This window comes from Trematomus bernacchii, unplaced genomic scaffold (assembly GCF_902827165.1).
Source record: "Trematomus bernacchii unplaced genomic scaffold, fTreBer1.1, whole genome shotgun sequence".
Lineage (NCBI taxonomy): Eukaryota > Metazoa > Chordata > Actinopteri > Perciformes > Nototheniidae > Trematomus > Trematomus bernacchii.
The window spans coordinates 982,595-1,009,459 of NW_022987615.1; the positions used below are offsets into that span (position 1 = coordinate 982,595).

At 40.6% G+C, this 26,865-nt stretch overlaps 1 protein-coding gene across 1 annotated transcript in view; it reads right to left on the reverse strand.

The window, feature by feature from the left end:
• Window positions 1–26,865, reverse strand: part of plxna3 (plexin A3) — a 169,072-nt gene that overhangs the window by 122,295 nt on the left and 19,912 nt on the right. Inside the window, exons 2-6 of the mRNA XM_034132199.1 lie at window positions 12,556–12,973; window positions 10,806–10,996; window positions 7,469–8,016; window positions 6,432–6,596; window positions 2,672–2,854 (exon numbers count right to left, since the gene is read on the reverse strand). Of these exons, the coding sequence (XP_033988090.1) occupies window positions 2,672–2,854; window positions 6,432–6,596; window positions 7,469–8,016; window positions 10,806–10,996; window positions 12,556–12,863 (1,395 nt within the window). The 5' untranslated portion in view covers window positions 12,864–12,973. The remainder of the gene's footprint in view (window positions 1–2,671; window positions 2,855–6,431; window positions 6,597–7,468; window positions 8,017–10,805; window positions 10,997–12,555; window positions 12,974–26,865) is intronic.

The following is a 26,865-nucleotide window of genomic DNA, read 5'->3' on the forward strand; positions in this document are numbered from 1 at the left end:
GAAAATGTCCTTCATCACATCTGCTTTCTGTCCTTTTGCTTTTTAGTTCTCTCCACCCGGTGAAGCTATCTGCAGACGGAGTGAAGAGTGTAAATCCTCCGGAGAGGAGTGTGTCCTGTCGTCTTTAACAGGCTGAAGGAGACACTAAACCGTCTCAGAGCAGCTCGGAGCGCCGTTCCTCAGACAGTCTCGGAGAACTAACACCAACCAGACAACTTTATAAAAGGTGGAGGGGGGGGGGGGGGGTCTCTGCAGACCTGCTGCTACACCCCCATGCACCACCAGTGAGTAAATAACCCTGGATATGAACATATTGTTTGCCGTGTTATGAAACGAAAACAACGCTCGGATTATTTTCAGATAACAATATGAAGAAGAGAGAGCGGAGCACAGAGAGAGGCAGCAGGAAATATGTAAAAGAAATGAAACAGTTATCAGATACACGAGTATTATTATTACTATTATTATTGAGTCAATGCTAATCCCTTTCTTTACATTTTTTCTTTACAGGGATGAAATGAAGGATACAGTGAAATGTAGACTCTCTTTGCATTGAACTCATCTCAGTAGAAAGTAGAAATTTGAAGTACTTGGAAATGGTGAAGCTTTCTACGTTTACTACACTGCATTTATGACGCAAATACAGATTTGTACACAGGTGTAAATCAGCAGAGAGCAACAGTAAAAATCAGCTTCAAGCGAAATACTCTTGGGTATCAAAAACCACAAACAAGCAACACAAACGTTTCATATGCTTCAGTTAATTAAACATCGTGAGAGATGGCAACCAAACTTCAGACGTGGAGGTGAGACAGGAAACTCAAACTGTTCCTTTACTTCCTTTCACACCAAACAGCCTGCAGTGATTTAAAACATGCATAAAGCAATTTACCCCCCCCCTCTGCTCCTTAAATGGAAACACTCGAAAGCGATTTTCAAACAGGTATGCGACCATTTCCTCTCTGCACAGAAAGCAGCAGCTCGAAAAAACACTCATCCTTCCTAAACACTACAAAACACCTGGAAAACTGCACAACTTCGCAGGGATTTCAAACACAAATATGATTTTCACAGTTTTTCTGGCTCTCCAAAATCGAGGTTCTTTCCGGGCCAACAACCGGGCTGAGTATGCTAAACTAGTGAGAGAATCGCTGGCAACTACAACAAAATGAACATATTTGACCGTGATTTAATTGTAATACACATTTCAAAATGATGCCGAAGTAACAACATACTGATACCGGTTAGTAAAAACCATGAATTAATGCTTTGACAAGTCTGCAGACAGACGGCAGGCGAAAAACCTTTTAAAATGCGTGTTTTCTGAATGGAGATCGGCTAAGCTAACGCAGTATATGCTCCGACCGTCCACACTCACAACAACGGCCTATACAGACATAAATAAAGCAGCGACTGTATTCACCATGACACAGGCAGTCTGTGGTGTGTACTTGTTTAACTTTTGTCTAGTTTCTGAACATATATGAGGAGCTGTGAGCTCTGAGTGCTAACAGCTAACGGCTAATGTTGGTTTTGTGGTTCACATTGAAGATGACGTCACGGCTCCGCCTACACTTCGTTGCTATAGATACTGCCCCAGTTCCTAAACTGTAATGGAAACGCAGCATAAAGTGAGCCTGGCCTACCAAGGCCTAACTATACCGTACTAAGTCGAGTGAGGCCCTGCAGTGGAAAAGCGCCATTAGTTAGAAAAAGTGTTGGGGACACTTTTTTCAGATTTGTAAAACCACTACTGCATTAAAGGTCCAACGGAAACAATACATACATATATACAGTATGCTTTCAATACTTTTTTGACAACTAGAACAGTAACAATGCTACGCTGCTGCAAAGCTATTCTCTATTCAACTATTACTAATATGAAACGTGTCGCAGGTCCAAACTGCACCACTTGGGTCACCAGAAATACACCCAGAAAGTGTGAACAGTCCTCCAGATTGTCCAGATGTTCTCTTGTGCAAATAAACCTTCTCAACAATTCTTTGTGAACGCTGTTTTCAGAACTGTTTTAAACAAATGATCCTAATGCAAAGTGGTGGAGACATGTCCCAATCAAACCCAGGGGCGTCACTTTGTTCGAAAAAGTGGTGGGGAGACTTGTTATCATATTTAAAAATCCACTACTGCATTAAGGGCCCCCTGAAAACAATACATACAGTATGCTTACAAGTAACTATGCTACGCTGCTGCAAAGCTATTCTCTATTCAATTATTACTAATATGAAACGTGTCACCAGAAATGCACTCTCTTGTGCAAATACACATTTCTATCTACCTTTTCTATTTTCAGAACATTTTGAAAACAAGTTATCCTAATGCAAAGTGGTGGGGACAAAGAATGGCCATTTCCAAAAGTGGTGGAAACATGTCCTAAGTATAAATGGTAAATGGACTGTACTTATATAGCGCTTTATCCAGTCTTTACGACCCCTCAAAGCGCTTTACATACCACATGTCATTCACCCATTCACACCCACTCATACAGAGCAGTGTACCTTACTCTAGGAACTAACATTCATACACATTCACACACCGTTGGCCATCGGGAACAACTCAGGGTTAAGTATCTCGCCCAAGGATACATCGACATGTGGACTCCTATGATCAAACCCCACACAGCAGCTTCACACATCCCCTCGCTCCCTCCTACCTTCTTGAGCTGCCCGCTGCGTGTCCCCACGAACACCACCGTGTGTTCTCCGTAGATGTAGGCGGCGACGGCCCCCATGCCCTCCGTGCGGTCCTCGTACAGTGGGCTGCCCTCGATGACCCGCAGACCCCCGAGAGGCTGGTTCAGCACCAGGCCGCAGAAATCATCCCCGATCTGCTTCGGCTGCAGGAGAGAGAGGACGGAGAAGTTATTACAACGTCTTTATTGTTCAAGTACATATTATTGACTACTTTGAAATGCTGCAGGATGATATCAGTCTTCTTAAGATGAAGAAGAAGATATATTGGTAGAGGAAGTCATCTGGAATCTGGTGCATGTTAGCTTTCTAACACAAGAACGGCTAAAAGAAGAAAAGGGAAATAAGTAATGATTGGCTGAGATACCTGTCAATCAATTAAAACACACCTGTAGCTTTAAAACAAATGTGATCATCTCCTCTGACTCGAACCGTGTGTGTGTGTGTGTGTGTGTGTGTGTGTGTGTGTGTGTGTGTGTGTGTGTGTGTGTGTGTGTGTGTGTGTGTGTGTGTGTGTGTGTGTGTGTTGCATATTGATCTATTATTTCATTATGCTGATGAGATGGTCTGATCGGAGATGATTTATACGTTTGGTCCTTCTGAGAGTTTCAGGGTGGAGAGAGGAGTGTATAGAAACAGGGAGGAGCAGGGTTATTATTACAGGGTCCACACACACACAAACTCAGTTACACACACACACACACACAGTTATACACACACACAGAGGTTGGCTAACACCCTGTCATTATCGGGTTAAGGCCTTGATGCATCGCAGCATGGTGGAAACTCTGAAACACAGAAACAGGATCTGCTGTGTGTGTGTGTGTGTGTGTGTGTGTGTGTGTGTGTGTGTGTGTGTGTGTGTGTGTGTGTGTGTGTGTGTGTGTGTGTGTGTGTGTGTGTGTGTGTGTGTGTGTCAGCGATACTTTCAGAATCTCTATTTATAGTTGCTATTTTTCCTTTTCTGTCCTTTTTTATTTATTTAACAAACACCCTGTCCTTGAAACGTTATCTGTCTGTAAAATGACTCGTAGTAAACTCTGCTTTTGTCCTCAAACTGCAGAGTTTCAGAGTTCAGAGACTAATAAACAAATGCACATGACCACTAAGTCATTACATTGGTAGCATGCAAGTTTTTGAATGGATTTTAACCATTTATTAACAGTTTTTAAATCAGTTGTTTTTATTCCGGTATAGTCCTAATAAGTTGTGGGACCCTGTATCTCCAATGTGATGGTAACAATTCATATTTACTGTTCAGAACATTTTAATATGTTATTATGGTAGGCTGAAACCAAAAGGGTTAACCTACAATCTTTGATCAGATTTCTTATTGAAACTGAAATCTATGTATCGAGACCCTCAGATTTGGCCTTTTGTCCAGAAGAAACTGCACTTGAGGTCAGTAAAACACGCTTCTTTTGCTTGTAATGGCAGAGTGTGCATCTTGTTCCTGGGGAAACTGATAACAAAGCATTTGTTCCAAGTGTAACGAGACAAGTAGCCTCCATCTCCTATTAAATATATATTGTATTGTTCCAAAAAAAGGTCCATAAGCACAGCAAAACCAAGAGATTATTAATGTAATTAGGGCTGAAATCCTGCATGCCTTCTTCTTCTGTAATTTAAGAAATACTGAAGCATTAAAGTACTTATTATTTTACTCTTAATCGTTGAATGAACAGTAAAAAAAGCTCAGGTGAGCTGCACAAAGGAAACATGGAGGCAATAACAGCAGACTGCAGCAAAACACACGGGATCCTCACAAGTGAAGAAGAACATGCGTGTGTGTGTGTGTGTGTGTGTGTGTGTGTGTGTGTGTGTGTGTGTGTGTGTGTGTACACGGCAGACAGATCATCATTAAGTGTGAAGGAAAGTCCTGAAGGTACAAAACACACACACACAGACACGTACAGGACAGATTGTTACATGTTGTGCAGACAGGCGGCCTGCTGGTGACGCTTAATGAAAAACAAGACTGAGACACACACACACACAAATAAACACATACACAAATAAGACACACACGAACAAGGACCTTGTCATATTACATTCATGCATGAGCACACACTCACACACTCCCTGCTGTTTATGATAAAAGAAGGAGGTCAGAGCCTGGACACTGGCCCCACCTCCTCTGTCTTTGCCCTCAAAACACACACACACACACACACACACACACACACACACACACACACACACACACACACACACACACACACACACACACACACACACACACACACACACACACACACACACACACACACACACACACACACACACACACACACACACACACACACACACACACACACCACACACACACACACACACACACACACACACACACACACACACACACACACACACACACACACACCACACACACACACACCACACACACACACACACACACACACACACACACACACACACACACACACACACACACACACACACACACACACACACCAGTATCATAGCTCATTATCTCATATTTCATCATTTTCATCATCTCACGGCTGATTGGTTGTCATTCGTTAGTTAGATATTGAGTTGGTTAGTTGCTTCATTGGTTAGTTAGTTGCCAGGGGCCATTTCCATATTCCCAAATCCAGACCCCCCCCCCCCCCCCCCCCCCTCTCCATCCCGAACTCGTATCCTGGCGGGTTTCCCTGTACTGGGTTACCATGGTTACCCTGCAGGCCATTACCGCCATGAATAAGAACATCATCTACCCCCCCCCCCGACCTGAAATAACCCCACTGCAGAGAGAGAAGAGGGGGGCGGATATCTCTGGAAAGATTTTTGGGATGAAGAGCTCCATTATAGACAGGTACATTATGGTATAGGAAGCAAAAATGTAGTATATTATTAAATCAGTGTGTTTCATAAGTGTGGTGCAGTAATGAGTCCTAAAACCGAAAATGAGTCGGCGTTTTAACACTTCCTGTTGCCTCGTCAATGGTTTTAGTTCTGAAATAAGGTCTGTGGTTAACAAAAGCTGATATTTTTTTTCTACGACATAAAATACCTCAGTAAATACCCCACAGGTGAATTTAAAAACAGTGGTTGCTGACAAGTGTCTAAATGAGACGACTAAACGTCATCACGCCCAACATTAGCCGCCTTTAGCTTAGCGGTGGTGACGTGAAGTCATGTGACCGTGCTGTAGTTCCTTTATAGCCCAACATTAGCCGCCTTTAGCTTAGCGGTGGTGACGTGAAGTCATGTGACCGTGCTCTAGTTCCTTTATAGCCCAACATTAGCCACCTTTAGCTTAGCGGTGGTGATGTGAAGTCATGTGACCGTGCTGTAGTTCCTTTATAGCCCAACATTAGCCGCCTTTAGCTTAGCGGTGGTGACGTGAAGTCATGTGACCATGCTGTAGTTTCTTTATAGCCTAACGTTAAAAATCATAACGTTTTAGCAAGAAAGTAAAGGTCACCCTGCAGGTTATAGGTCGACAGACGAATAGCTAACATACAGACTGATTCAGCTGTATCAACAATTTTAGTTATATATAGTTATAGATGGTAACCCTTGATTTGTAAACTCTCAAGAGATCCGACCTTGAACGGTTCAGGTTCAAACAGCGAGTCTTGCGAGAGTTTGGGCAACATTTAGCAAATAAAGGGTTAGCATCAAGACACAACTTCCAAACTCTCATCAGTCTGATTTTTTTTTCCTGATAGGTGTTTTAAGGTTTACTGAACTCACCGTGTGGATGCAGGGCAGCTCCTTATTGAGCAACCAGGGTAACGAGAGTCGTCCCTCGCCACGGTAACAGGAGCGGATCCTCTCCCTCATGGCGAGGTTGATGTCGTGGAGCGTGAACAGACACAGGACCGTCTCTCTGGGGGGGTTCGAGCGGTTCTTCTGACCCTGAAAACACACAAAGAAGAGTCTGAAAAGTGCTGGTTTGGATCTCTGAAGAAAGGCACTGCCACTAATGTCAGAGTAAAAGAAACGATAGTGAATGACAAAAAGAAAACTGAAAAGATGAAAAACATCAACAAGTAAAAACAAACCAATAATTAGAGAAAGAACAAAAGCAGAAGAAGGACTGATTGAGGAAAAAGTCAAGCAAGAAAGAAAAGAAAGGAACATTTAAGAAGTAAAGTCAACAAGAAATTGGAAAGCTTCAATCAGAATAAATGTTTGTAGGGTAAACAGTTATTTATTTTGATCTTTTGATTTATCTAACGTCTGCAGTCTAGACGGAAGAAAAACGAAGAATGGAAAAAAGAAACAGTTGTTCTAGAAAAGTTAAGACAAGATGGGGGAATATGGAAAAAGGAGTAAAGAAAAAAGTTAAAAAAGGGATACTTTTGAATTGTGAATGGATAAAATGAAAGGTAAATAAAGAAACCCTAAAAAGACGAAATATAGACAGACCAGAAACAAGACAAAAAACAGCGAAATAAATAAATAAAAATCAACAAAAAAGACAAAATAAGAAAGCTAAGGGAAGACATTTAAACTGACAAAACAGGAATAGAATAAACAGAAAGAGAAAGGACACAAAATAAATAAATAAAAAGGAAATCAAAAACATTGAAAGAGACTAGGGAATAAAAAAGAAAGGGAAAAAATAGAGGCAACGAAAGGAATAAACAAACTAAATTAAGTCCAGATAAAGACGTCCAATCAGAACAGAGGAAGCTGAAGGCAAGGCAAGTTTATTTATATAGCACCTTTCAACACAAGGCAATTCAAAGTGCTTTACAATAATGAAAGACATGACGGTAGCTCACCTGTGAAAAGACGACGAAGAGCACATCGTCGTCCTCCGTCAGACCGAGCGCCTGCGCCAGCCTCCGCCCGGGCTTCTGTTTGTACGCGGCCTGAACCAGCCGGTACTCCACGCCGTCTTTAGTGCAGCCCAGAGGAAACTCCACGTAGGAGTAGAACTCTGTGTCGTTGGAACACATCCTCACGATCTTAGAGGTGAAGAACTTCTCCCCGCCGGCGTCCATCTGCGTGAGCTGCGTGTCCAGCTGCAGCGTCAGGAAGTAGACGTAGGTGCGACTGGAGAATCCGTACACGTAGTAGATGTCGAAGGCCGGGTATAAGGACAGCGTATCGGACGGGATCTTGATCTGAGAAGAGACAAACTCGTCCTGGTAGACCAGAGAGAACATGTTGACGCTCTCCTCGTCCGCCACCAGCTTCCTGCTGGACAGCGTGGGGAAATACTCCGACTTTCCATCGATGGCGGCGCCGATGAAGAGGCGGCTGCCACCCCTCATCGGCTTCTTTCTCTTCGGATCTGCAGTCCAATCGTCCTCCCCAACAACCACACCTGGAGAAAGAGGAGATGGTTCACAATCACCGAATGTTTTATAGATGAATCTGCTCTTACAAGTGTGTTGTTTAGGAGCAGATAAAAAAGCTCCTTTGCACCCAGATGCTGTCGTTTGTGGATACATCTGCAGAAAGCAGAGTTTACTACGGAGTCATTTTGGCAGATACAGACAGAGAATTTCAATTTCAAGGACAGGGTGTTCAGTACATAATAAAAAACAGAGACAGATACTGACTATAAATAGCGATTTTGAAAGTATCTGCTGATCTGTGATTCAGTTTCCAACCTCCGTCTGAATTAACCAATGAAGCAATTTCAGACCTTTTCTACTCCTTTTCCACTGAGGCAGTGCCAGTGCCAGTTTGAAGCTGGTGCCCAATTGCAAACCAGTATTTGGTGTTTCCACTGTATCAGCACCGGCCTTGAAATTAAGTCCAACTCTGGCCCCAAATACACTCAACCAGCAGCTACCAGAACCGAGAGCCACATGTCAGAGATTAACTGGAGCAGTAACAGTTCAGGGCGAGAGCACAAAAAGTGCCACCACTCGAAAAGTGGCAAGAACAAAATCATATATTTTAAAGCCGTAAAGTCGCAGAACATTCACCATATTATTTATTATATGGCGCTACAGCAACGTTAACACATGCCGTGGGTTCCCTCAGACTCTGGTTGCCGGAGAAGTAAACTGTTTCTTAAGTAGTCCCAAAGTTGAACCAACTACAGACCAAACTAGCCGAAGCACATAACAAGAACGAAACTCATTAAAAGTGGAAAATAGTTTTTTTTACAAAAAGGTCTGAAAGTGGAAAAAGGAACCCAGGACATTTTCTAACCCTAACGGAGCGTCCACACAGCAGCGTTAAAAAAAATCTTGGAGGTGGGCGTATCTGAAGCTTGGGGATTTTTTGCGAGCAACGCGACCAACAACCAATCACATGAATCTCCCGCCCCCGACATACGAAGCAAAAAAGCCCGAAGTAAACTGGATATAAACTCCCCAAACAGGCGAAAACCTACCACTGTCTCTGCCACCTCCCTCCATGCCTGGCTCCTCCGGTTTATATCCCGGTAGGTAAATAGGGACTGGTCATAAAGCACCGGGTGATTCCCTACCGCTAATTTCTCCTCCATTTTTTGGAATATGAGGAAATGACCTGCGGTATGTCTCTCCCAGCATACACGCGGTTTGATTGGCTAGCGCTTGAACTGTCAGATTTGCATACACAGGATTTGATTGGCTGACGCTTCCACCTCAGCTTCAAAAGTTGAACATTGCTCAACTTTGAATCCTGAAAATCCTGAAAATCTCCGCTCTGCTGCCCACAATGCAGTTCGGCGAAAAGTGAGGCAAAGTGACGTCACCCCATTCAAAGTGAATGGGCAGAAGCGTTCCAAGATTTTTTTAACGCTGCTGTGTGGACGCTCCGTAACCCTATCAGTAGTTGTAAACAGACACATTATGTCATTCCTCAAAACCACACCTTCTTGAATGTGCTTTTAAAGTATGCAACTTCATACTGATGTAAGCTACAGAGTCAATTTAAGATAGATTAATATATAAAAAGGCTTAATTTTAGGGTGAAAGTAGGATTATGGACTGCTTGACTTGACGCCCTGTTACTGAACACTGCTCATTTATCATTTGATCCAGTTTGATGTTTGCTTTACGACTGGTGCTTCTATACTAAAAGGTTTAATACAGCTGTCTTGTTTAGGACGCCCTTGTAAACTAGATTATGGATCTCAATGGTAAACTAAAAGGTAAAATTAATATAAAGAAGATACACAAGAAGAGCCTAGTAACAACGTCTAAAGAATATTTTAACAAGTTTTTACTGGTCTTTACTTCTACATTTTAACAGCATAAGTCCTGCTAATGTCCCCTCAAGGCTGTCTCAGTATTCGTATCGAACCATTTAAGAACTTACAATCATGAGATCAAGTCGTACAATAATGAGATATAACAATCTAATGTTTATATCACAGCACGGTGGGTGACATGTGAACAGAGAAATCAGAAACCCACTGAGAGTTTTAGAGAGCGGAGATATGAGGACTGTCATGTTCGTGTTGTTTGTCAATCATCTTCTGTTTTGTCCCCACAGTTTTCATTCGGGCTTTTGTTCAAAATAAAACACAACAGCATCTGATTTACAATAAAAACCTGCACAACATTTTGACGCTTGACTGACAGCTGCAGGTTGAAATGTTTCTCTAGCTTGTAAAGAACAAAGCTAAAAGGAAACCCTAGGGATCCGTTTTCTATTTTTTATGGCAGAAAGATTGACAGAAATTTGACGTGATATGAGGACAAATCGAATTCATGTTTTTTTTATTTAAATCTGCAGTGGGAACGACAGCACGGACTGTCAAATGCAGACAATACAACTCTGTATTTGAGACTTAGAGGCCTAACTAACAACACATAGTCACTTTAAAATATATATATATATATATTCCAGTATTTGTGCTAAGCTAGGCTAAACAAATCCTGAAACATTATGCATTGTCTTCTGAAACATCCATCTTTTCATCTGACTCTGGAGGAAAAACCCAGGATTAATGTTAGCTAGTTAGCAAGTTAGAAAGTTAGCGGTTAGCCCAAGTGACCTTCTCTGCATTTATCGATAGCCTGAGTTAGCATTTACTTGATTATTTTCAAACAAAAATGTAATGAGATTCAGGATGGTTGCTAACAACAGGTTTGGAGGTCTCTCCCTCACAATCTTTCTCTTGATTATCTACCTGTCCATGTATATATAACTGACCCCCCCGATGCTCACCTGCCATCCCATCAGCCTCTCTGGCTCCGGACAGGTAATGCTCTTTGCGGTGATGAGGCTCTCCGAGTTTGAAGAGGTCTTCGAGTCGGAGGAACTGACAGACGCCCTGCCAGATGGAGCCGCACGCCACCAGTCTGTTCCCGGTGTAATCCACCAGTAAGAGTTTATTCACGTTATCTGAGGAGTCCAGTCTGAGGGGGGAGAGAGACACACAGGTGGAGGTTAGACAGGTGAGAATGAAGACCCAAAAAACCTTGAAACTCTTTATGAAAATGTTAATGTTGCACAGTTTCTTTGGAGGTTGGCTTTTTGCAAGTCCATCCATTCTGTTTAAAGCTGGTGATTGTGCAAAGTCGCAGAAAAGGAGTAGGCCTGATTAATATTATCAGTCTTCTAGTGTAAATTAGATTCCAGTAGTGGCTATGAAGGATTGTTCCAAATAACTCTGGAGTTCTACAGTAGGCTACACAAGAACTTAAAAATAATTGATTAAATTAAGAATTGCCAATACTCACAACATGTTTTTATCTAACCAAATGTCTTAAAGGTCTCCTATCATGCTATTTTAAGGCATATATTATGGGTCTCAGATATATAAAAAAATATATAAAAACATGTCTATGATGTGTTTTGCTCAAAATTCAAACAGATCATGCATTTTAGAAATCCCTCATATCCCTCTGTTTCAGCTGTTAGAGAAACGCTGATTTTGGGTCCTGAGCTTGAAAATAAAAAGAGGAGGCGGAGCTAATGCCTGATCAGAATTCTACCAGAGATAAAGTACAATTCTGCTGTGATAAAACGCCATCCTGTTCTAAACCACATCAAGGATTATTTCTGAAACAGTATGGAGCTCAAATGCTTTTTCTATTGCAGGTTTATCACAAGGTGAGTTCCTTTTTTAATTCCCTGCTTCTTTACACATGTGCTCTCCAGTACAGGTTAGCTCTGAGTGTTAGCGAGGCTTGCTAATGTAAACACAGATCATATTACGTCCAAAACACGTCAGGCATTGTTTCTGATAGCAACTTTCTGTGGGTCCGCCGCCGATTTGACGTCATATCGGCAGCAAATCTGTATCCGCTCGTTGTACCCTCGTTTTTAAAAGATTTGGGCACGGAGGAAAAGAGAGAGGGTTTTATTTTCTGACGCTGCGTGAGTTCCCCGACACACCAGGGACACATATTTATGTATAAAAGACATCAAAAAGTGCATTTTGCATGATAGGTCCCCTTTAAAACCATAATTGTGGTTGTTTGCTTTCCCCCAAAAAGAGAGGTGTGCACTGTCAAGTTGTACCGATCAAAGAAAGTTGATTTAATAAAACTAATTAAATCAGTAAAATCACTTTTTGTCCTGTAATAAAATGCATTCATAGCTTCATTTAAAAAGCTTGATTGAAGCTGTGAATAAATGTAATTTGGTACAGATCTACTAGACAGACTACACAAAGTCATACTATAGTAATTTCATAAAAAGCCATATTATAATAGGTCATAAAAAAGTTAATTAAAGATGTCATAATTCTCAGGTCATTAAAATCTTATAATATCTCCTAAAAAGTTATTTTATAATATATATTAAAATATATAATAATTTGTATTTAGGGTTCAGTAAGTCAAAACTTTTTTCAATTTAAAAGTAATAAATGTCCTAAATTCGTGATTGTACATTATGGCATAAAAATGACAAGTAGCCGATCAGACAGACAGGTGGAGCAGCGAGACAGCAGTGAGACAGGTGTACTGACCGGTGAGCGCAGGCCCTGACGCTTGGGGGGGGATAACACTTGGCGTTGTCCTCCACCGGGCCGGTCATGTGACTCCTCATCTCCGTCAGATTGGACGACAGCTTCATCACGCGGTTCACGGCGCCCACGAACACCTCGCCCGTCCTCCGGTGGACCGTCAGGTGAGTGAGGGAGGTGTCGAACGGCCGAAACACCACCCGACCCGTCGCCAAGGGGGGAGGAGGGGGAAGAGCCGGGGCCGAGAGGAGGGGGGAGGAGAGGAGGGAGAGGAGGAGGAAGAGGAGGAGAGGTGAGGAAGAAGGGAACATGGTGGAGAGAGAGAGGAGAGGATGGAGGGATGGAGGAGGAGAGGAGGGGAGGAGGAAGAGGAGATCTGCTGCAGGACTGAGGAAGAGGAGGCAGCTTTACCGGGGCATGGCTGTGGAGAGAGACAGAGAGAGAGAGTGTTATAATGTGATCAACTACAGGAGCCTGTTAGGGACATTTCAGAATCTAACGAATGCATGTGAATACATATCGGTTCATATGCCTTTATTTTGAAATTCCCATCGCCTGTCTGTGTCGCCATTTTGGTCAAAGTTTGTTCCTTAGCATTAAAACATTGCTTAAACATGAAAAAGGTGGCACTTTTGTAATTAGCGAATAGCAAAGTCTATTTAAGGTCTTTATATTAAAAGATTAACAGACTCTGAAACGAAAGGTATCGTGCCAGACTTTGTGATATCAGCAACCAGATTGATCTCCAGATGATCGCTATAATACATATCGTGCTGAAAACCTAGTATTCACACTGTTAGACAGACTGGTAAGAATTAAGGTTCAAACTAACATTATATAGATAAACCTTCTCAATCTGGTTTATTCTGTGTGTTATCATTTGGACATCCACCTACAAATCCTGACTTTAACCTACAATATTCAGACTTTCTTACCTACGATATCCTGACTTCAATCTCAGTCATTCTGACTTTTCATATGCATGAGACTGAACAAAAATATGCGTATGTCTCCAGAATGAAATGGAGCTTTTAGTCCTCATTATTCACTAAAAAAACTCTCCAACACACACACAGGATTCCTCTGACAGTGTAGAGATTAGCTGTGTGTGTGTGTGTGTGTGTGTGTGTGTGTGTGTGTGTGTGTGTGTGTGTGTGTGTCAGATAGAGGTATTGATCTGTTTCTGTCTGTATTCTCACTGATTCTCTCATAAAGCTTCAGCAGCTCGAACACTGAGCCGATGGAAACTTCACTCTCATCCTGGCAGCGATTTCTACTCCGCTTACGTTTGACTGACAGCTCTGATTACACACACACACACACACACACCCCACACACACCTCAGTGAAATCAGTTTCATCCTAATCTAAACTCGTGAACGAGACAAAATGGAGGGTTTTCTTTCCCTGAAGGAGTTTTTCTGGTGCGTTAAAAGCTGAAATGTTCTGAGCGTGGGCGTCCTGGTGGGAATTGAACCCTCGACTGTAGCAGAGCTTCATATCGGGCTTCAGCATGGGCACATTAATCAATAAGAGAGAATATGAGAAACTGAGAGTGGAAACAAAGAGCCTCGCTTTCTCTTCTGTCAGCTCGTGTTTCTTATATTCTCCGATATTTGTATTTCTCTCAACGTTTTCGTTACTTTCGCTTTCAGGATTATTCTGATCCGAGATTTCTACCATCAAGATATATCAATTCCCTTTTTTTTATGATGCATTCATGTACTGTTACCACACACACTCCCATCATCATACTTTGCAAATAAAGGAACATTAAATGGATCTGTTTTGAGTGTCTTACTATCGGTTGAAGTATATTTCCCACCAGTTGTGAAAAACCCCCACCTAGTGTAACCCATCAGACGGTGAAGTGGCTCTAAAGCCTCCTCACAGACGGTATCAGAGCGTTTCAATCCAACAGGAACACACACATCGATCCGCTCCAATCTAAAGACCTGTTCTCTGTTTGTTTGTGTCCGGAAACACGACCGTACAGCTTTAGGTCGTTACAGCGGCTTCCAGTACGTTCTACAATTGATTTTAAATTTGTGATGCTTGTTTTTTCAAGACCCTACACGGCACCGCAAACTCTGTGACAAGCTTCTGAGAACAAAACAGCCCTCAGTGTTCCCAGACACCGGTGAAGCTACCTTTAGATGTTATCCTCTAACAGCAAACTATCAACGTGCTCCAACAATATCATCTTTACAAGTGAAATGCTAAACAGTGTTTTATTCTTTCTGCTTTTACCGGTTGTTAGTTCATGTGTCTGATTTGATTTCTTATTTAATTTAAGGTCAACTTTTGCTCTTAATTAGTAATTGCTTCCCACTTTTTAAATGGTTTTAATTCACATGTTGTCTTAGTTCTTACTGGTTGCTGCTCTAAATGTATTTACATTGTTATTTTTTTATTATTCCCTTGTCTTAACCCTCCTGTTGTCTTCGGGTCAAATCTGACCGTTTTACTACTTTCATCAATCATAACTTTTTTGTTTTACATTCGATTGAATTAAGGCTTTATGATATCCTTCACAGTAGACATTTGAACATATAAAATTGCTGATCACCACTTTCATTGAATTTTGGATGATTTAGTCAACTTTGTAACACCCATGGTGTTCCAGGTCAAAAATGACACACACACACACACACACACACACACACACACACACACACACACACACACACACACACACACACACACACCACACACACACACACCACACACACACACACACACACACATCACACACACACACACACACACACACACACACACACACACACACACACACACACACACACACACACACACACACACACACACACACACACACACACACACACACACACACACACACACACATCACACACACACACACACACCACACACACACACACACACACACACACACACCAACACACACACACACACACACACACACACACACACACACACCACACACACACACACACACACACACACACCTATTTGACACATTTCCCGCTCTTATGTGCCCATCCCCCCACATGGATCACACCTGGCACACGCAACACATGTTCAGTGTCTATTCTTTGTATATGTACTGCAGTTGTTCATGTATACCAGTAGTCTGATACAATATTTACAGTTTGAAAGGGTGTTAAATGAAATGTGGTGATGATTAATGGTTTTTGTGTTAATGTAATAGCAGTTAAAACAGGACCGGTCAAATTTGACCGCGAACACCAAAGTAAGGGGGGGGGGAAACGAAGACAATAGGTGGGTTAAACTGATTCATCTTGCATTAATGTTTTTTTATTGTGTTTACTTGTTTTGACATATTTTTCCAGTTTGTCCAGTGTGAATATTTCCCGCATTTCGCCTTTTTATTTAAAAATCAATTCAATATATTTTATGTCTTGAACTCAAAGATTGATTGATAATTTGGCAAAACAACGACTGCACAATATTGTTACAACAATTACATTTTCTGCAATATATATATGTATATTGTGTGTATATTTTGAAATGGAAAACTACAGAAGTTTTTACTCTATGTTGACAATTCCTATTGTTAGCTTTACATACACGTTGAAAAAAACCATCATGTAACTGACTTTTTGCTTTTATTCTTTAAGACAAAATGTTATTTGTCTATGTTTTTCCTTTCAGGTTTTGTTCAATACCTAGCGGGGTCTTCTTTAGTTGTTTAAAACCGCAATATCTTTTGGTTGATTCTTAAAAATCTGCTCACAGATCGTTTTGTCGTATTAAGCAGCAAAAAAGTTTTTGAGATATTAGTATTTTGCACAACTCAATGTCGACGTTGCAGCCCTTCTAATAATCAACAATGAAATGAACATTTAGTTGAAGCTACAGGAAGGTGTGATCTCCTTCTGAAAGGAAAGACTTCAACCAGATCCCTGCAGCTCTGATATCTGAGCTCAAGTCTTTTTTGGGGGGGGATTTTAAATCAAAACTGACAGCTTTAATAAATCCTGACAAACAAACTTCTGTAATCTGCTGCCCTGTCGTGTTAATTACGGAGTCAGTGTGTCATTTTACATGTGGCAAATGAGACGTGACTTCAGACACGTGGAGGTCTGAGCTTCATTAATACATCTGAGGAAGAAGAAGGAAAGAAGAAGAAGATGAAGAAGAAGAGGCTCTTTTGGGAGACGTCTTTGCTTTGATGAAACATTAAAAATAAAAACCCTAGACACTGCTGAGCTCAGATTAACTTTTGTCGAACATCACAAAGTCACGAATCTGACAGCCGCGATGAGGAGTGTGGCTCCGACTGACTGTCGCTAATGAGACAGTAGAAGAACAGTTTCTGCTGAAAGACGGAGCGTTACAAGACGCCTTCTCAATGGTTTTCAAACCAGCAGCGACAGAGAGGTACAGTAAGCCGAGCCCAACAATTAACCCCGCGACACACACACACACACACACACACACACACACACTGGTTAACACAAAGAGGCAGTGAAAGATCAGCACATTAGTTAATTAGCCTGCTGAGCTGAGGGAGAGAGGAGAGGTCGACAGATGGACCAGAGTGTGTGTGTGTGTGTGTGTGTGTGTGTGTGTGTGTGTGTGTGTGTTTGCGTGCAGACAACAGACAGCTGGGCAGACAGAGGAGACGGATAGAGTTTCTCTAACTGGACTACGATCTCACTGGACCATCCATCAACCTGCTGAATACTGTGTGTGTGTGTGTGTGTGTGTGTGTGTGTGTGTGTGTGTGTGTGTGTGTGTGTGTGTGTGTGTGTGTGTGTGTGTGTGTGTGTGTGTGTGTGTGTGTGTGTGTGTGTGTGCACGCGTGTGTGTGTGTGACATTAAATCAATGGAAGGTAGGAAAGTTAAACTGAGCTAATGCTGCTTCCATCAGTACGATCGTAAATATGAGCATTCAAACATTCTCAGTTATTCAGTTCAAGGACAGGGATAAATATATTTTTCTAAAGCCCTGCGCTCATGAAATAAACACCTGGAAACATATCTGACTCTTCTAGTTTAAACTGTTCAACATTGATAAAAACAAGACAAAGAAATGAGGTAGTGCACATGTTTATAAGCCTTTGAAAAGCCACTCATTAGGCGCGTTCACACCGGAGTACTTTTACCCGTACTTTTCCCGTTTAGTTCCGATAGTGCCTGGAATTTTGCGTTCACACCAAAAAGAGTACTTAGTTCCGAGAACTTTTACGCCCATTTTTAGTCCCTGCTAGAGAGGTGGTACTTTCCTGGGGAGAAAAAAGTACCAATTTCGATTGGCTGGGCGAATTGCAAACCACGCCCCATAAAACTCTGAAAAGTTTTGTGAAGCCGCCATTGTATTTGCTGGCATTAGCATTATTAGCATTAGCATTAGCCCCGAGCACCAACGGAGAGAGAATAACTTATGGCAACACAAAAGAAAACATGGGAGCGGTGGAGTGATGAGGAGGTGTCGGCGTTCTGGCGATTTACTCTGAAGGCTTCAGTAGAAGCTGCTGGGAGTCCCAGCAGCTTCTACTGAAGCCAGTCCCCAACTCAGGGGACTTCCGGCCGGGGACTTCAGGTGGCAGTATACGCCGTGAAGTTGTTTGTGGCCTGCCAGTAAACCCAAAGCAGAAGAAGAAGAAGTGACGTCAGCGGCTCATTTGCGTAATCTTCCCTCAGGGAACTTATTCCGGTGTGAACGCGATCTGCTCTTTAGTTCCATGGGGGTACTAAGTGCTGGCACTAAGTGCTGGGCACTAAGTACGGCAAAGTACTTGGTGTGAAAGCGGCTAATAGTACAAAATGTGAAAGTAAAATCTTGTGTATTTTCAAGTGAAAAGCAGGTGATATAATCAAAGATAACGATTGTTCCTATGATCTGAGTGTGTCTTTTAAAAGAACAACAAAGCGCAGCTGGTTCATCGATATACATTGTAAGATAATCAGGATTAAAACTGTTTCAAATAATCATACAATCGATATTTTGGACCAAACTCTATTGGAGTTTTGTCGATAAATACTGAAAGGAGGCAAGCCTTTTGAAACATGACATATTCTGGGGAGTGTTTTCATCAGTCAGTGAGAAAGAAAGGAAGTCTTGTGTGTTTTTTGACAGTTTTGCAGCTTGTGAATTTGCTGAGTCAGGAAATATATCTCTCTGTTGGAAAGACGTGACCTTCAGAGCGAGTCAGCAAAACACAAGACTCATCATAACAGCTGTTTATTCTGGACTTATTTTATTTTCAATCGTTTCTGGATCACAATTGATTGTTATGCCTTGTTCTTAATCTCTAAATGTACTTCTACATGTCTGTGTGTTTCAGTTGATTGGAATAATGTATTGATATAATGACAGATTAGGAATAATAGGTATAGCAAGTCAAAAATATACATTAAAAGAGATAATTGTGAGATAAAAATATTACTTTTATAATCAAAATGTTCAACTTTTGCCAGCATATTTATTATTATTATTTAAGTCAGAAATAGTTTTTGTCGTTTAAGATTTTAAGGGTGAAATCTTTTAGACAGTAAATCAAAATTATCCGAGTATTTTTTACGTTTGTCGTGAAACTTTAGAGAGTAATATTAAAAAGTATAATTATTTTTAATCCGTTTTTTTAACTTAAAAAATGAAAAATCATGTGATAGTAAATCAGGATTTCTTATTTAATGCAAGTAAAAATTATAAGACATACAAATGAATAGCAGGTCCAATATCACTCTCTAAGTGAATATATAGTATAAGAAAGTCACTTTTTATGAAGTATTTGTTGTTTGTTAACAGCAGCAGTTTGAGTTAATGATCTCATCATTTCCACTTTCATGGATATTTCTATTAACGTCACCAACGACATTTCATCTATTTTGTCTCCGTCTGGAAGAAATTAGCTTCCATAAGTTTGATAAATCTAAATGTCTTATTTAGATTTGTTTGTTGCTCTGCAGTAAATCTCCCATAAAGACCCCAGTAATAATAAAACATGTTCTGACTGGGAAACAAACCAGAGTCCTTTAACGTCACTCGTGATTTCATTTCAAAACTAACAGAAACCTGTGGGAGGATATTTGTACTTGTGTCTCTATCTTATGCTCAGGGAACACAGGGATTTTAGCCTTTGCAGACCATTTACATGCACAAAAACCTAAATAACTTCCCAATTAAATGACAATAAGTCAACATTTTAAATAAGAAAGTCACTTTTTTTTACTTTTAAGTCAAGATTATGTAAAGTAAAGCAAAGAAGTACTTGCTAAAAGTTTGCTAAATGCAGTCAGAGAGGGAAAACTCCCCAAAAAAGCAGAATACGCCGCTTTAATAAATATTTTAAATACTGTATCTTTATATTTTTATGATTTTTGCAATCCCAACCCACCGTCCTCACCTCCATCTGCCTCTGTCTCCCCCTCTGTGAGCCCCTCTGTGACCCCCCCACCCCCCCTATCTGTGACTGAAGCTCTGTTTGAATCTCAGGCTCTAATAAACACACGACAAAGACGCATTGTGAGCAGCTTCCTGTGGAGAAAAGGCTTCAGGGTGAGTCGGGGGGGGGGGGGGGAAGAGATGAATGGGGGAGATAAGAGGGAGACAGAGAGTTTGGTGGGGGGGGGGGTTGATGGACAGATTGAGACATTAATGCTGATGGAGGGAACAGATAGAGCTCCACTGATCTGCAGATGGAACAATTAGTCTGTTAATTGATCCATTGACATGAGATGAAAGTGAAAAAGAAAATTCACATGAAACAACATTTTGAGTTAATAATTATATAGGAATTATTATTCTATCTAAAGTCCAATTGTGACATAGCAACGCAAATGGGTTTACTTCCTATTTAAAAAAAGGTGCCAGTCAATGTATTTGTTTTATTTACTTTTTGGGCATATCATAATTTAAAGAAATTATGATTATTTTCAAGTTTTTGGTCAAAATAATAGAAGAAAATGGACCGTTCAAATCAAACAACTACAAAAGGATTTTTAATTACTTTTTAAGTCAGGAATATTATACAGAAAGTAATTGTGAGTCAAAACAAAATTGGTGTCAGAAAAACTTATGTTATCATATTGCAAATACAATTCCTTTTTCAATTTTCAATTTTCCATTAGCTGCCAGAACTCACTGTTTTAGCTCCTTACATTATTTTTTACTTCAGTATCTCACTGAGTAAATGTTCTTAATTACTTTCCATTACTTAAATTACTAATTTCAACAGTTGCTATGTTTGTTTGTTGATTAAAAATGTGTTTTATTAATGGATAATGGTAAAAACTTCCACTAAAATCAAGTTTCTCTCAAAGACAAAGACAGTAGATTTAGCATGTTGTTGGTCCTGATCTAATTTAGTTCGACTGCTATGTCACTTCCTGCAATTACATAAACTCTGAGAACTGTAACCCACTGTGTACTTAAATACGTCCACTTTAATTTTACTGCATCGGCCTCTGTAATTACAGACACTGTAAACTGCGTGCCTGTGCTGTTAGCAGCTAACATGCTAACACGCTAACAGGATGTCTTCACAGCGTGATACCTTCACTGTCTTTCTGTAAATCTGAGTCTCTCTCTGGAGACAAAGGAAGGCGTCGCGTAACCAAACTGAGAATTACAAACTAACACTGTCTATATTTAGAAGAGGAACTAAATACACGAGGGAAGCTGGAGACAGAACAGCGTTATGTTTCCCTTTGAAAACGATGTGAAAAAAAGTCATCAAATTTGTTTTAAGTATCTAAAAACTTTTGTTGATTTTTTTTTTTTATGAAACCAATGGCATACATTCATCAGTTTTTCTTTGTCCATTAGGCCTATGTAAAAACTTGTATTTTTCGATTGTATTTAATACTTGTATAATACTAAACTTGATTATGTTGCATGGTTACAAAGAGTTATACTGTGTGGGAAACGTGACATCAGCACATGTCAAATTGAGCAATTTTGCAGCAATCCTTAATAGCTACCGGCCATTTCCTTTCTACCTAAAAAAAAACATTACAACTAGTCAAATAACACACACACTATTTTGATACTCGTTTAGGTTATTCTCAAATTAAGGTGAATATCTTTGGTTTTTATCACAAGATATTTAAAGACATCGACTTGGACTTTGAGAAACTTGATATTAAACACAATTTTAAAGACCAAAGCATGAATCTGGAAAAATAATGTAATAATGTGAAAATAACTTTATATTGTCCAACCTAAATCCCAAAAAATTCAATATTTTAAACTAAAAAGATGTCAACTTGGATTCTGGTGAACTATATTGGACATTTTCCACAATTTTCTGACACGTTATACACTAAAGGACAATGACGATGAAAACAACTGTTAGTTGAAGCTTAACAGAAAATATTTAGTAGATTATTAGATATTGAAAATAATAATAGGTTGTAGCCCAATGGTAGTTTTTATTGTGTAAAACTATGTCTTGTTTTTACAGCATGGAGGGATGTCATTGGGCGATGATCATCTAGCTCCATGGCAAAAACCAGAGAACACACTGCTCCATTAACTGTGTGTGTACGTGTGTGTGTGTGTGTGTGTGTGTGCGTGCGCGTGTGCATGCTTATATTTGAACAGTCCATTTATTAGGCCTGTCATTACCACAGGGTTTCGGACCACACACACACATCATCAGCCCATCAGACTGTTATTTCATTAGAGGGAAACACTGTCGATCACATTAGTTGTTTTTTTTAAATTAATGGATCAGTTGATGGAAACCAGAGACTATGAACATCTAAACACATCTGACCCTGAGCGGTTACAGCGGCGGCCATGTTGGCTCTACAGTCGCAGTTAAACAAACATCTGTTACGGGCTGATAATGTACGATATGTCTGGATTTTTTTTACAACATTTCAATCCACTGTACTCTACCGGCAACACACAGCAGACAGTTAGAGACTAGCTGTGAGCATTTAGCCGCTAAAGAGACGTTTATATTTCCCTCAGGAGTTGAGACCAATTATCTTGACTACAGCTCACGAGACGGATGTCCATCTGAACGTCTTCTCGCTCAGAAAGGCAGACACTTCTCTTAAAGTAAAGCTGCTCTCAGTCTCTACATGTTGACATTAATGTGTCTCAATCCGCACATTGTACGCAGTCTGATCAGCAACTTGGGACGAGAGAATGAAGTGGGAAATACAGATTGATTATCTTCGCCAATTGGTTGTAAGATTACATTTCTAAAAAAGGTGCATGCTGGTGGATACTATCCAAACTAAAAGTGGAAACCAGAATGCTTCAGACACCAACATTTTCCTGTTGCCTACAGATACTACATTACCATGCAGATAGGTGTTTACATTATATAAAGCATCACGGCCCGTCCACACAGCAGCGTTAAAAGAATCTTGGAGGTGGGCGTATCTGAAGCTTGGGGATTTTTTGCGAGCAACGCGACCAATAACTAATCACATGAATCTCCCGCCCCCGACATACAAAGCAAAAAAGCCCGAAGTAAACTGGATATAAACTCCCCAAACAGGCGAAAACATACCACTGTCTCTGCCACCTCCCTCCATGCCTGGCTCCTCCGGTTTGTATCCCGGTAGGTAAATAGGGACTGGTCATAAAGCACCGGGTGATTCCCTACCGCTAATTTCTCCTCCATGTTTTGGAATATGAGGAAATGACCTGCGGTATGTCTCTCCCAGCATACACGCGGTTTGATTGGCTAGCGCTTGAACTGTCAGATTTGCATAAACGGGATTTGATTGGCTGACGCTTCCACCTCAGCTTCAAAAGTTGAACATTGCTCAACTTTGAATCCTGAAAATCCTGAAAATCTCCGCTCGCCTGCCCACAATGCAGTTCGGCGAAAAGTGAGGCAAAGTGACGTCACCCCATTCAAAGTGAATGGGCAGAAGCGTTCCAAGATTTTTTAACGCTGCTGTGTGGACGGGCCGTAATAGTGGTCTAAGTAAAACAGACACTAAGTGATGGGTTGCAGGGTTGAATTCAAGCGAATGCGTTCCTTGTTTATCTCTTAAAACAGACTGCTTACTGGCATTAAACCAAAGAATGCTCAAATATGATTGGTCAATGAGTCAATGTGTACGCTTCAAACACCAACACTTTGTCTTGTTACCTACAGATTCTGTATTCAAATCCAGATATCGGTTTAATACTGACATTAATAGTTGTCAGATGGTAGATGATGGGTTTCAAGATTGCATTTAAAGCCTGCTCCAATCCAACTACTAATAAAAACCAGAATACTTCTGAAAAAACATATTTTCCAGTTAAATTCTACATTCATATGCAGATATGTGTTTAAAGAGATTAATACAAGATAAGTCATGATCAGATGATAGCTCATGGATTGCAGGATTTCAATCAAGCCAATGCGTTGGAGCTTTGTTTACATTTAAATTGTTTACCTGCAATACAATTAATTGTGCTCAAACGTGGTCAAAATAACTTGGACTATTGGGAATGAGTACGCTTTAAGTACCTACATTTTGTCTTGTTGCCTACAGATTCTGCATTCACGGGCAGATATCAGTTTAAAAGGATTCAATATATCAGATGACAAGCGATGGGTTACAAGATTGCATTTTCATCCAATGCTTTCCACCTTTTTCTTGTATCTGCATTCAACCAATGCCCGCTCAAACAAAATGCTACTTGAATTTCAAACGGAAACACGAACCTTTCAGATTTGCTTTACACTGCAAAGACACTTTATATTCTTTCACAGAGTTTCAAATGTATCTGAAACTGAAACTGCTTTAACTTAAACTACAACTCAAATACAATATATAATTTCTGCAAAAAATAAACGTTATTAAGCACATTTTAACCTGGTTATAATGTGTTCTGTGTGAGTCTCTTACCAACACATTAAGCTGCCATTACACAACCACAGAGAAGTTCTCCTTTAAACTCCTGTTTTAGGTCATTTTGATGGAAAATGAAATGTTTCTGAACATTATTTTAAGCTTATCACACAGTTCCCAGACTTCAGTCCTTTATGTCGGGCCTATTTTTGGGTTCCCTCTGCAGGATTCAAAACAAACAGTAAAGTCACGATGACTGACAGGAAGCTCATTCATCAGACACTCCTGCTGACCTCTGACCTCTGGCTATACATCACCGCTGCACTGACTGCTGGGGCAGGACATCAAAACAAAGTTTATTCCCGTGACTGACAGTCAGGGCACGCTACATTTCACTGACGGCTACATTTATCACGGAGAACTCACTGTGTAAACGCTGATTGGATACATTACTGAGCTGGACTTCATCCATCAGAAACAGAAACATGATGCAAACCAATCAGGTTACACTCATTTAAAGCTGAATTACCATTAAGATTATAAGGATTTATAGTGAAACATTAACTGAAGAAAATGCATGTGAGCTCTGATGCGGATTGGCATGTCTTTGACCTTAGAGGCACTGAATGTAATGGAAAAATGTAATGGAAATGGGGTTTTTAAACACCCCCATCCACTCTGAATTTGGCCATATTACATTACAATAAACTGCACCATAATAAAGTGGTGCAGTGATGAGGTATTTTTGTCAGCCAACCCGGAATCTAGCATCTTCCTGGTTCCATGGAATAAAAGGCAATGGGATTTTACAATTGGATCATTGTAGCAAACACACGTTTATGAATCTTACATGTTTAGTTTATCAGGATAATCTCCACATATTCACACCACCTTATGATCTCTGAAGTAAAAAGCTAACGTTAGGCTATAAAGGAACTACAGCACGGTCACATGACTTCACGTCACCACTGCTAAGATAAAGGTGGCTAATGTTGGGCTATAAAGGAACTACAGCACGGTCACAGGATCCTGAGTCCTGGATTTCGAGTCGTGGCTGAACCGGTCTCTGCGGTCCTGCCTGACTCATCATGCTACTTCCCTGGTGGCTCCCACAGGATTGTTGACATTGTTGGATTCATCTTCTTATTATAGACACATGCATTTCCAAACATTTGGTCTACCTATGTTGTAAATGTATTGTCTTTTCAATTTACACACGGCATCTATTGCACGTCTGTCCGTCCTGGGAGAGGGATCCCTCCTCTGTTGCTCTCCCTGAGGTTTCTCCCATTTTCCCCTTTAAACTGTGGGGTTTTTCTCTGGAAGTTTTTCTTTGTACGATGTGAGGGTCTAAGGACAGAGGGTGTCGTATTGTCATACTGATATTCTGAACAAACTGTGAAGTCCACTGAGACAAAGGTAACATTTGTGATATTGGGCTATATAAATAAACATTGATTGATTGATGATGAGTTCAGGTCACCCCCGCTAAGCTAAAGGTGGCTAATGTTGGGCTATAAAGGAACTACAGCACGGTCACATGACTTCAGGTCACCACCGCTAAGCTAAAGGTGGCTAATATTGGGCGTGATGATGTTTAGTCGTCTCATTTAGACACTTGTTAGCAACCGACGTTTTGAATTCACCAGTGGAGTATTTACTGACGTATTTGATGTAGTAGGAAAGCTTGTTTTAACCACAGACCTTATTTCAGGCTAACGAAAATTCATTGACTTCAAGACAAGGGGACAGGTAGTGCTTCTTTCTGACTCATGTTGCACATGGTTTTGGCGTTACTGGTGAAAAAAAGACACCCAAGGCATCACACTGAAACTGATAATTACTGCTAACGTGTGAGCCAACTACGCATCAGATTAAGGATCCTTTATTCATCCTATAGGGCAAATCTGTTTCCTGCCAGCAAATTTCTCTGCAGAAACATTCCTGTATTTCTCAGCGAGCCGCTGTGATTGGCTGTCCCCGGGATGAGCTCAGACTCTAATGAATTAAATTAAGGAGAAGAGGGTTAATTGGCCATTAGGAGAGAGAGTAAAAACAGAGACGCTCTGTTCATCGTCAACACAGAGAGGAGACACGCAGGGAAGAGAGGAGGTAAAGGGACAGTCCTACGTTTAACAAAATAGTTCTTATGACCAACACTTCAATCTTGAGATATAAACAAAAGCATGAGGTCTGTTGTTTGTATTAATTCTAAATTGTATGTCACCCTACAAAATGAAATTCCTATACAATCGATCCGTTGGATGTTTCGCGGGAAAAAACTGACGACCGTTAAAGTCTTTCACTTTTAAAATAGCATAACAAAGCTATGACTAAAATGAAAAAAATCCACCAAAATACTTGGATAGGTTTAGAAAGAGATAACTGCTTTTAATAAAACGTTTACGTCACAGATATAAATGTTAAAGGTGACATATTCCTAGGTTCATATCAGTATGTAGTGTCTCTACTTTAAAGAGTCCTCTCCTGCTGATGTTCAGGTGTATATCAGTATGTAGTGTCTCTACTTTAAAGAGTCCTCTCCTGCTGA